Below are 12485 nucleotides of genomic sequence, written 5' to 3'. Positions count from 1 at the left end.
AAATACGATCAAACAAACTGGTTTTGGAACTCTGTTAGTAAAATGTTTTTAGCTCTTTAAAGAATGTAAACAGTTCAAAATTACTTTTTGCATTGACTTGAATGGAAAAAAAAAAATTCTGTTTTTATGAGTAATATTTCGTAATTTTTTTAATCGATTTTTAAAATGTATTTTAGTGTATATCTCCCAGTTTTTTGCCCAGAATAAGTCACTTCCAGGTTAGACGCTCTTGCTTGGGATGTTGAAGTATCACGATAATTCAGGAAAAATATTTATTCCGGAAAGGGTGGGAAAAAATAGCGTGAAAATTAGAAAAAAACAAATCTGAACCTCCAAAAAAATCTGAAAAAAACTGAAAACACGAATAAAGTGCACAGTAAGACAGAAATGATCCCAACTAAAAGCAAACAAATGAATGAATCTTGAGTCATAATCTTTTTTTACCGTTCAAGTGAAAGTTATATGTTTACATTCTGTCATAAAGAATCAACTGAGAAAACGCAAATCAACAAGTTGAAAATCTGTCTGAGTCCAGCAGAGGGCGCTGTCCTCTTCTTTCTCAGGGTCTGGTTTGGACCTGAATCGGGTCACACAGACCTTCAGGGCTCAGTTCCGCTGCTCTAAGTCTCATGTAGGAACCTCCAAAGGAGTCCGCAGTGGATCAGAACACTTGACATTGTGAAATCAAATTATGTTTGTTATTGAGTAGCACTGAGTGTGATGTCACTTCCCTGCTTTCAATGGACAGTGACTACGTCCCCAGCACCGGCTGCAGGGGGCGTATAGAGCTGCCGAGTTCTTCATCAAAGCAGCAGTGACCTGAAGTTCTCCAACAAAGTTTTGTGCCGGTCCTGGATCCTGGTGGTCTGAGCGGAGGCAGGAAGAGAGAAGCAGCATTATCTGCAGCTGAGCGTCCTGTTATCAGCCGGGAGCATCGATCCACATTACGCAGCGCTGCCGGTCGCAGGCTCTCGCTGCCCTCTGATGCGATCAATAGCCTTTATTGGCGTGAATGAATGATCAATATTGGCTCAGGAGCAAAACCTTACAGATGAAATTCAACCAAAGCTAATCTTGTTTCATGTGACTCGCAAGTTTCACCTGATAGAACCAGGAAACTACTCAAGATCGCTCAGAAAACACCTCATGAAGGTTGGAACGTGACGTGCGGTGATGCTCCGGTGTGACTTACGTTGCCATAGAAGAAGAGCTCGGGAAAGTTGGGACAGTTGTAAAGAAGAAGACCCTGTAGCTGCCTTCACCACCTGACTCCTAATGGACCCCCTGCTTCCCATCTCTCTGAGCACGGGGTCAAAGACCCGGTGAAGGCCCATGTGGAGGTCATGAAAGCCACCGATTGACGTCCCGCACAATAGTGCACTAGGCAAGATGGGTCAGTTACCACAGAGGATCTTTCATGCCTGCTCTCCGTCAACCTCTGCTGGATGATTCACCACAGTCCAACAGTTTTTGTCAGACTCCTTGTGAGTCCATAGGTGACGATCGCAGTCTCAGCTGACTCAGCGTTCTCATCCTGATCGGAGAGTCCAACACACCCGAGTGAGTCATGGCTCCACATGAATCCCACTGTAGAACAGAGTCGCTCCGACTGTTGACCAGGTTTAACACTTGTTCCCAACTCTCACTCCCTCCTTACGTCGTGGCCTCCTCGGTGCCGCGGGAAGTGAAGCGCACCGAGTGACCTGCCGAGTGTTGCGGCGTAATGGAGTTAGACTGAAAGAGATACTGTAGATTGTGAGCTTATAGAAAAGCTCTCCGTCCATATCTGCTTCTCCTTTAATGTCTGGCCTCTGGTTTGTCTCACTTAATTGTATCTCCTCATCTCCAGATCCATCCATCAGCCTCTCTTAACCCCCCCCCCCCACCTCTCTCTCCTTTGATGAGTGAGTGAACGGCTGAGTGAGCGGGTGAGTGTGGGCACCGCCGCTGATGCACTCCTGGTCATTAATAAAACTTTCATACACAGTCAGGAAATGCATTTGAGCTCCGGTGGCTGAGCTTCTCTCAGACACACAGGAAATGGGCGCTTGGCCGACGGCCAATCCCGCTATTTCAGGGGGTTCGTCCGGAGCCAATCAAGCCGGGCCTGGTCAGTTAATGGATCAGTGGCTCTCCTCTGCACAGGCCCAATGTGCCCGGGCAATTAGAAGGTTGCGTGGGTGGGACCGGAGCTGAAGCTTTTTAGGGCAGAAAATCCAAATAATGCTGCAGATGATGAAGGAAAAATAACAGGAGTGGTGAGATCAAGTGGATGAAGCGGAGCTTCCTCTCATACAGATGTACAGAACTTGATCTGTCAGTCCGGACTGTGAGCAGAGTCAGAACCGCTTGGTTCCAGGAGGAAAGGCTGGTGGTCTCCTGGAGTCACCGCATTGTTCCCCGATGATCCTCCAGATAAAAGCTCATGAAGAGACCAGCGCGTGTGTTGCTCACGAGAGTTGCTGTAATGTGTTGTGTAAGCCGACACCGTGGGCTCGATGGGTGGGACGACGCCACAAACTCCAGCAGCACCGTGACACACACACACATGCGTGGAGTGGAGCGCCGGCAGAAACAAATGACTTTGTCAGCTGTTAACCAGGCCATTTGACATTGATCCCGCAGTGACCCAGAACGTGCTCACTGATCCTCCACCGCCATGATTCCGCCCAGAGCGCGAGAGACTCTGGATCGTCCTGGATCCGATACGGGGTTCGTTCGACAGACCAGCGCCGCCTCCGCTTTCAAACTTCAACGCCGAGGATGGCAAAGTCCTCTTCCGGACTTCCAAAACTGTAACTGACTCGGAAGACCTGCTAGGTTTAAAAAACCCATGTAGCAATTTAGAACAACGTTCCAGGATTGCAGACTCATGCTCGATTTCACCTTACAGTCGGGAGCATGAGCTCCACGATAATCGCAGGATTGTCAATAACTCAAACTTCACTGCAGGTTACGAGAAACATTTCAGAACTAGTGACTCGATCTGACCATAGGTGACTCATACAGGACAGATGAGGGAAGTTTTATTGAATTTTATTCAAAACTGTTCACGCTGAAGTGGTTCACGACTTGTTGTGGACCCTCAGAGAGCAAATAAAGTCCTTTTTCAAAACTAGTTTTCATCGCTCCTTCAGCTGGAGATACAAATGAATCAATAAATACATCCTCAAACTTCATAAAGGCAGAGAGTGAGAGTGAATGTGGGGAAAAGTCGACTTCTGCAGTGTCACGTTCATAAAGGAATCAGTGATGAGAGACTGAGGCGGGGGATAGAGAGGAAGGAGGAGTGTTGGTGAGGGGCAGAGGGAAAGTGCTCCAGCTCGCAGGCATTCATCTCTCTGGAAGAGGAGAGGAAGCCACCGCAGGGCGAGCACCAAAACACGGCATCACAGAGCCGCCAGAGAACTTCTGCTGGGCGCAGGACGGAGCTCTCCCGCAGCAGCACTGTCGTCGGCCTCAGGATCCCAGGACTCCTGGAAGAGCTCCGGGAAGAGGAGGAGGAGTGAGAGGAGGAGGCGCGTCCTGCTGACAGAGAGCATCCTCCCTGTCCTTCCCTGCCACACAATAGCAGCCAGCAAACATCACTCACGAGGGATTTCACACTCTAACGTCCGGCTTCTCTCCAAACTTTGGGGATCAAAAGTTGCTCAAGTAGCTTTCACGGAAAGCCGGGATTCTCCCAAGTCGCTCGCCAAGAGCCTGACGGATTTCCTGGACCAGCCGGCACCACGCTGCAGAATGGATCTCCCACCTATCAGAGGTAGGAAGCTGCTCTCCGGCTCCCAAATACCAGCAGCTGCCAAACTATTCAGTTCAGTTCTTATTTTTACACTCTTAAGTCACATATCGAACATTTTTAAAGAGATTTTTTTTTTATATTTGATGTTTGATGCCTGTTTTTATTTGAATGAATCATGACTTGATTTTGAATCACTCAGACTGTAAAAATAAATAAATACATAATGTATGTGAGCATATGACAAAGCCTTTGTTTTTATATATTTAATTCTATTTTTTATTTATTTTATTACATTTGTGAAGAGAAGAGTATATCATTTAAATATTTTTATTTTATTAATTTTTTTTTTCTGAACAATTTGCGTTAGGTCGCAAAATCTGCACTTTGTAAAAATAAATGATTGTGTTCTGAGTTGCATTACAAGTTATCTTCAATATCTGCAGAAGTTCAATTACCAACTGTCAATACGACAAAAAAAAGTTACACTAAACAATTGAGCAGGTATATTAAAATAAAATATATCACACACTTTAGTTTTTTTTTTTATATTAATTTCTTTCCATTTTTCTCCTGCTGTTTTTTTTAAAGAAAATAAATCAATAAATTATTATTATTTAACATAATGAACACAGTCCAACCTGCTTACTAGGGCAACATCATGAAAGTCAGATTTAAAAAAAAAGATTAATGTAAAAATAATACTTTTAACAGACTGCAGTCGCCATGTTAACTCAGTAAGTGTGTGTGTGTGTGTGTGTGTGTGTGTGTGTGTGTGTAACCGTGATGAGGACATGTGGGATTGATTGTCCTCAAGGTCGGATGTAGAATGTCGATACCCATCTCCGCTGGGGTGGGGTGCATGTGGGGGGTGATGGTAGGGACAAGGGTGGGGGGCGAGGAGGGGGTGTCGGATTGACCATAGACGGACAGTGGAAAGGGAGGAGGGCAGCACGTGTTGGCAGATGAATGACGGAATGATGAATGGATGTTTAGATGAAGGGAAGTGGGGGGGGGGGGGGGGGGTGATTGGAGGTGGAAGTTTTTAATGCCGCAGAAGACGAGCTAATGTGTTGAGTGCTCAGCCACAAACTTCAGAGCAACTTCAGGAACTAATGGGAAACTTGACTCTGGCTGCATCCACGGCTCCTCACTGCTGCAGCTCAGGCGACAGTTGCGCGTCTCAAAGAGCAAACTTTGGTCTTGGTTCATCTTCTGCACGATACGCATTTTTATTTTCTTGAATCCAAGAGCTACTCATTTTGGGAAGGGTCACCAGCCAAAGAAGAGTGTACTGTAGTAGAATGGAAAGTGCTTGTAATTTGGCAGGTTCACTTTCAGTTTCCCCAAAGGCTTTCCTGCTCTGCTCCCTCATATCTCCAGCTTGCAGAATAGATCAAAAAAAAAAAGTAAGATTTTTTTGCTTCGGATTTCGAACGAAAATCCAGAACTCCCCCAAAATAAGCCGGAGAAAACATAACGTGCGTGGACCGATCAGCTGACCCACAACGTGCTTTGTTATTGTGTATAACGCAGCCTCTGTATACAGACGTGTCCCGTTAGCTACATTTACTGACTGTTTTTTCTTCATATTGAGGTGTAAAACTGTCTCCACACTGGACCGTGGTAGAGTGTCACAGGGGAGGTGCTCGCTCTCCACACCTCCACTCCAGGGTTTGATGTCCTGTTGTGGGCTGGAGCTGGGACAGGGATGAGGCGAGTCTGGGACAGAGCGTGACTTGGTTTATGACTTTGTCACAGCCAAACTGCACAGAAGCGCACATTCAGAGCTGGACACGCACCGGGCACCTCTTCACTTCTGGAGAGACGTCACTCACTCGGCAACCCCTCCCACATGCAGCGGCCACACACATAGAGGAACAGCGCACCTGCAGCAGACACTCTACATTCACTCCTACAAAAGGAACGGATTGTGGTCGAGAACCGAGGTACCACTGTAATTTGGAAAATTGAAGGAAAAAAATTTCTATACGAGACAAACTTTTTCTCCAATACTTATCTGGAGAAAGTAAAGGGCCACAGGAGAGTTGTTCAGGGGCCGCAATCGGCCCCCAGGCCAGACTTTGTACACACCATCCCACTCATGTTTTCCGGCTGCCGACTAGTAAAACAAGTGAAAGTCAAGTGTGGCCGACTCAGTTTTCAGCAGAGCCCCTTATCAAGTCAGATGTGAAGCGAAACGTCTGAAATCTCAGTCTGTAAAAACATTGATGGTCCCTTCCTGCTTCTGTTCTGCCACGCTCTTTCTTATCACGTCAGGCATCTGCATCTCTCACTCCATCGCTTCTCCTTCCTCCTCTCCCCCTGCGCCTGGACTTGCTGGTCTGCAGTGTCTATTTCAGTCTTTCCGTTGGGTTCAGATTCAGCACATCCGGTATCTCATCCAGTTTATTGTCATTCAATCCCAGCGAGCTCCCGGAGGACACCAGGGGAGGGAGGCCCCTGGGTCTTAGTGCCGGACAGGCCTGGAGACGCTGCTGCCAAACCGGACTGAATAAGTATTCTGACCTCATCGGTCAAATTAAAGAGGCACCATTCTCTCAGGCTCAAGTCAGTCAGAGAAGAGTCGAGCGAAAGAATATCTTCAGAGCTTCTGTGGTGATTCTCACCGGTGTGTAAACAGGTGAAACATCATTTTCCTATTGTGGTTTAGTCCAAAAGAACTAAATAAAAACAGACCATGGTCTGATGGTAGACTGAGGGCACCGACCTCATACTTCACTTCAGCGCTGCAGAGTAGCGCTTCCTGGGAGTCGCACGGAGATCAAGCAAATACCTGAGGCATCCTTGTTTCCGCTCGCCTGCTGAGGCTGTAAGCAAACTGAAGCATTGTTTGTAAATCTTGGTGGTGAACCCAAATATTTTGTACACTGAGGTCTCACTGTATTCCAGAGAAGCTTCCCCAATGGTTGAACACCCTGCAGAGGTCAGGGGAGGTGGAGGGGTGCGGGGCAACTTTCTCAAAACCTCTTCATATTGCTGTAATTCGGGTTGGTTATTTATCACCTCAACTCAAAGGCCTTCAAGGCGGAATGAAGGAGAAGTGAAAGAAGGAAAGTGAAGGACAGGAAGAGGAGAGTGAAGGGATGAGCGAAACCAGAGGAGGGCTGGATGGACAGGAAAGAGGGAGAGGACAACCCCTCCTCATTCCAAGTCGAAGGGTCACTGCAGTCAGTTTCTAAATAGCCTGGAACAATGATGTCACCACTGTGGGAGTCCGACAGAGTCCGGTGATAAGATGGTGGAGTCGATTTGTGAAGTTTTGTCTCCAAGGAAGTTGGCCTGACTGGTGGCTCTCTGGAGGAGTCGAAGCCTGGACGCGTCCTTGGCTGCCCACCATCGAGTCACAGGCAGTTGCATTGAGAAATATATCCCCAATGACTCCACCTCCTTCTTCAATCTTAAACCATTCGCTCTTTTATTAGGCTGACATCAGGTGGAGAAGTTCTGCAGGCTGTCGTCTTCAGAGAGTGTGTTCTTGAGGTAGAGATAAAGAAGAGTGTGGGCACCATCATACCCCCCACCCCTCCTCCTCCTCTGTGTGAGTCCATCCATCCCACAGTTGGAGGCATCACTGATACTCCCCGAGCTCCGAGGGCCATCCTCAGGTTTCCCCTGTAAGCAGCGGCTCCACAACTGACTCTCTCGCCTTCGCCTCGATTCATAGACGAAAACAGGAGAAATACGACAAATACGAAGTCTTGGTTTCACTCACGGCCTCTGCTTGTTGTCACACCTCAGACGGGCAGGTTTTGTTGGAGGTTTTCTGAGGTCTGTCATCTCAACCTATAACAGTGTGTCACATGGTGGAGATCAACTTTCTCTCAAATAGATTTGTTCAATGCAACAGAAGAGTCAGTTTCTCTCGTCACACAACGTGTGCTCTTACAAATTTACCTACAGAGCTGGAAAACAGGCTCAGGTCCTGAGCTCAAGTCTCTTGGAGACTATGGTGCTACAGTTACATATCACTCTTGTGCCACAAGCTTCACATTCACCACAGAGAAAGTTGTCGCCCTCTGGTCGCACTCCCCTCCTGCTCTCAGCCTGAGCCACTAAATAAAACACTCATTTCCCTCTCAGCCATGTTGGGTGACGCGGGTTCATTCTCACATGTGCAGGAGGAGTCGGCAGCGAGGAGGCGTTATCAATGAAGGATCATCAAACCTAACCTAAACTGGCCTCAGAATCGATGTCTTCTTGACTTCACATTCATTCATTCATTGGCAAGAGTCGAATGAAAGAGATATAATTGTTGAATGAATAACCTCCTAGTTATTCAGGCTTTATATAGCAGTATCGCGTCTGGCGTGGTGAGAGAGTGCAGTGCTTGTAAGGACCCTTCCACCCGACAACTTTTTGAGGGAAGTGAATCCTTCTTAGAAGCATTTTATTTCTGTCTTGGGTTCAGCAACTGGCAGCCACCAGATTCTAAATTCCAGTTTCATGGCGTCTCTCAGACTCTCGGTAGAGAGTAGCATGGTTAGGGTAGATGCTACATGGTCATGGAGACATGGTTGTGTTACAGGTGTCGAAACTACTTTGGTGAATTTCTAGGTTTAAGGCGTAATTTTATGTTTTGTGTTTTGTGCGTCTTCCACCCAGTTCGTAGATGGTCATTATTCTATGATGGCGTCATTGCCGTCCTTAGTTGGATCGTCCTACTTCTCTTGTGCTTTCCAGCGTCTGTCTGACCACCCCTCATTCTGACCCATTATATTGCTGTGATTCTGATAAGCGTTTGAGCTAGGTCAGGGTCTGTTTCCAACACCGACTTTACTCAGCCCTGACACGCTGTTCTTTCATTCACAAATTTAGCTTGCAATCTCATCTCACTTACCCCTGCCATCTTGTCTCCGCAGGTTTGTCTGATGTCCCGTGAGCGTCCCGTTACAGCCTCCGCCCGCTGCCCTGACGCCCAGCCTGGCCCGCCAGGATGGACCCTGCTCATTCCTTCAGGGTGGAGCTCGATAGCCTGGACCTCTCTCAGGGCCAAGTGCTGTCACTAGACCAAATACGTGCCATCAGAGCCAACAATGACTACGTCGAAAGGCCTGTGGCTCTGGAACCTGCAACCCAGTCAGGAGTATTTTACGCCCACGAAGACCGGTTTCCGCAAGGAGTATATTCCCACTACCCCCAAGCTTCCTTCCACTCCGCCCTGCCTCGCAGCCAAAGTCAGCAGCAGCATGATCACCTGCCCCACGTGAGGCGTTCCAGTACCATAAGCTCATCTATCTCTCGGACAAGTGCCACCTCAGACCAGAGGCTCCTCGCCGGCTTGACTCCGTCTCACTCCGGCCTGGCTTCAGTGGTCCGCTCGCAACCAAAAGGGGAGCTGAAGCCGTCTTTGAGTAAAGGTCTGGTGGAGGAAGAGGCGGAGCTGGGCCTCCATCTCTTCATCTGCGAGCGGTGTGGTCGCTGCAAGTGCCAAGAGTGCTGCACCCCTCGCCGCCTTCCGACCTGCTGGGCCTGCGGGGAGCGCTGCCTGTGCTCAGCTGAGACTGTTGTGGAGTATTGCACCTGCTTGTGCTGCGTGAAAGCCCTCTTCTACCACTGTTCCTGCCAGGAAGACGAGGACAACTGTGCTGACCGGCCTTGCTCTTGTGGCTCGTCCCATGCTTTTGCTCGCTGGGGGAGCATGAGTCTGCTGGCGCTCTGCTTGCCCTGCCTCTGGTGCTACCCCCCTGCCAGGCTGTGCCTTGCCATGTACCAGTGTGCCCACGACCGAGCTACACGTCCAGGCTGCAGGTGCAGCAACACTAACACTGTCTGCCGCAAGATCTCTGCCTCCAACCCAAACGCTGGCCACTCCGCCATCCACAGCAAATCTGTGGAGAAGTCTCTATGACAGGCCTGGATGGGGGTCAGGGTTCTGGCCAGTCGACACACCAGGGCTTCATGTGTTTGTGACGTACCTAGACACCGTCCGTCCCCCCTGTGTCGCAATCCGTCCCCGGCTCAGGAGGGACCAAAGCTTCAATGTGCCTGATGGATGAGGAAAGTTCGGCTCTGGCACCAGACGGGGATCACCTCTCTCTGCCTTCTGTGGTGTAATCAGGACAATCCAGATCTATTTATTTATTCTTGCACTTCCTTTCAATCCACCCTTTGCAAATAATGCACAGAGCACAGAGATGGGCAGCGAACCAAATCAGGGAGGAAAGATGCCTTGGGCGCCGTGTGTGTCCTCTAGAATCAGAACACGGCATCGAACACAGACACTTCCGCGAAGACAAAGACGAGAGCAGATAAGTCTCCTGTGGTTATCTGACTGGGACTTGTCACGTCAATGCCATTGTCGACCAAATACGGACCGTCCACTGTGCTAGCGGACGGAATTACAAAGATACCAGGCTGGTGTGTAAAAACACTGTGAGGTAGAGGGACGAGCAGCAGAGAGCTGAGCGAGAGAGCACTGACCAGGAAGAGGGTGTATCCATTGTGACTGAGTGTGAGTCCTCTCATGGAGCAAACTTGTGTATGTCGGGACTGTGTGCGTGTTGTTTTGTCAGCAGAAGAAGCCTCCTTTGTCTTATTTTTAGCAGTGGAGCCCTGGTGGTGTTCTGGTCAGGTTTCCTCTCCAAGTCAGTCTGTCGCCAACCGTCCTCATCCCGCTTCCTTTCACCCCTCCTCCTCATCCTCCTCCTCCGCTGAACCCTTCAGACAAACTAACCCAGAGACGTCTCACTTCTCCTTCAGAGAACAATCCGTCACAGCTTTACAAACATAATGCTGTTCAAGTAAAAGAGAGATTCAAAGTGGATCTCAGAGTTTTCACAGCAAGGTGTCTCTCTCAGAGGTAGAAGCTCAGGCATCCAGGAGAGACTCAGACTAGAGTGCTCCTCTAAGAGAAGCCAGTTAAGGTTGCTCTAGTTCAGATAGCTCCAATGAGGTGTTTCACTAGGTAGAGGCTCTGGGGCAGACCCAAGACCTGTGGGACAGTTGACTAGGAAACACCTCGGTATAGCGAGTAAGGCCCCTATCAACATGGAGTTGGTCCATGCTAGATCTCAGATTCATGACTATTTATGCATTAGCAATGAAGGTCAGCTTAGCTAATGATATCGTAAACACGTCGTAGGGTCCCTTTAAGGCCCATTTATTCTCAACGTTATGTGCGGATCCGGATTTGGACGGAGGTTTCTGTCCGTGCTCTGCGTTCATTTCCTCCATATTTCTATGCGTCTCCACGAAGGTTGCGGATACGGCCCAAAATGGAGCAGTACCACTGGAAATCGTGAAATCTGTGTTGCTGTTACTACGTGAAAAGTAGCTCTAATGAGACTTGTGAAGACATAACAATGTCGGAAATTCTTCGTCCTCCAGTCGCGACACATTTAACGGCCTCATCGACTGCAACAACGATGCCAGCCGTTTCGATACATTAGCGTTACTTTGTGCACAGTTGCCATGTTTGTTTTGGAGTTTGTCGTGGGCTGCTCCCCCTGGTGGATATATTGGTGAACAGCAAAAAGTAAAGATCGCATGGAGACATGTGACCAGTGGCATAGTTTGAAACGGACAGGTACAATTTTCGTATGTAAAGGGAGCATAAATGGGCCTTTAGTCGAGTCTTTGCGGCCTCAGCCTCGTAGCTTCAGACTGACAACATCTCAAACAAAGCAGCAAAAGTTATGCTGCAGAAGTCATTCCCACATCTCTCCGTCCAGCCTGGCCGGCCTCTCCTCTTACCCTCAGCAAGACTAAAAGCCTTGAGCTCCGGGTCCTTCGAGAGTTGATCAAACAGGCAATTAGCTTCATGATAGCTCTTAATGGGCTGGAGGAGGAGGGAGGGGGCGCGGGGACAGGATGAGTGGCGTTGTGGTGTTTGACAGATGGGAGGAGGAGGAAGGTGAGGTCGGAGGAAGAAAACGGATGATGGCGTTATTAAGCCGATCCGCGGCGCAGAGTGCTCCCAAGAAAACTGCTGCACAACTTTCATTTCCGACTTGACGTCACTTCCTGTGTGACTGTGAGTGTGTTGGTGTACGAGTGGAGAAGAGAAGCACAGATTTACACTCACGGCGCTGAAGTTCTGTTGCTCTATTTTTATATGTAGATACAGATTTCCTTTATTTTACTCTTGCTGTGTTTCATGGAGATCGACTGCTCGCCCTCACCTGGACGCCCAAATATTCAGTGAATGGCGTCGATCGGGTTTGGTTTGGTTTGTCACAGCTGGCAGATGCTTCATGGCTACTTTGGTTTACATGGAGCAAACTGAGCGCATGAACAGCAGTGTCTCCGCCAAGATCGCCACAGTTTCACCCCCGATCTCGGATCTGCGGGAAGAGTTACAGATGACTATATTTAGAGGTTTATGGAAGATATGTCACCGCTTCACATGTATTTATTTGACTGTCACGAAGACGATGGATATTTATTTTACTGCTGATGTTCGTCCTCTGGCTGTGTGGGTTCATGTGTGGCTGCTGCTGCCCTCCTGGCTGACGGTGATCCAATAAAGGAGATTCAAAGCTGAACTTATGTCTGTGGATTATTATTATTATTGACTAAAATTGGAACGTTCACAGAGTGACAAGTGTGCTTCATAGATGGGTCCTCAGAGATGACCACCTGTCCCACACTCTTGAAAACTACTGTAAACATCTGTCAGCACCATCAACTATTTGTTTTATTACTTCAATATAAAGTTACATTTTCATTCGATAATATTTTTTATTTTACATTATGTTTTTTTTTGCATTTTTTTATTTCCCCC

At 48.2% G+C, this 12485-nt stretch overlaps 1 protein-coding gene across 1 annotated transcript; it reads left to right on the top strand.

The window, feature by feature from the left end:
• Nucleotides 1–3355: 3355 nt before the first annotated feature.
• Nucleotides 3356–12227, top strand: LOC128748528 (protein sprouty homolog 3). Its single transcript, XM_053847393.1, has 2 exons — nt 3356–3763; nt 8623–12227. The coding sequence occupies exon 2, from the start codon at nt 8697–8699 to the stop codon at nt 9609–9611; it is 915 nt and encodes a 304-aa protein (XP_053703368.1). The 5' UTR covers nt 3356–3763; nt 8623–8696; the 3' UTR covers nt 9612–12227.
• The last annotated feature ends 258 nt before the right edge of the window (nt 12228–12485 follow it).

The sequence above is a fragment of the Synchiropus splendidus genome, chromosome 17 (genome assembly GCF_027744825.2).
Source record: "Synchiropus splendidus isolate RoL2022-P1 chromosome 17, RoL_Sspl_1.0, whole genome shotgun sequence".
Classification (NCBI taxonomy): Eukaryota; Metazoa; Chordata; class Actinopteri; order Syngnathiformes; family Callionymidae; genus Synchiropus; species Synchiropus splendidus.
This window is presented reverse-complemented; position numbering and strand designations above follow the sequence as displayed.

Excerpts from the sequence above, each read along its gene's own strand:
- LOC128748528 (XM_053847393.1), top strand. The coding sequence starts at position 8,697 with ATGGACCCTGCTCATTCCTTCAGGGTGGAGCTCGATAGCCTGGACCTC.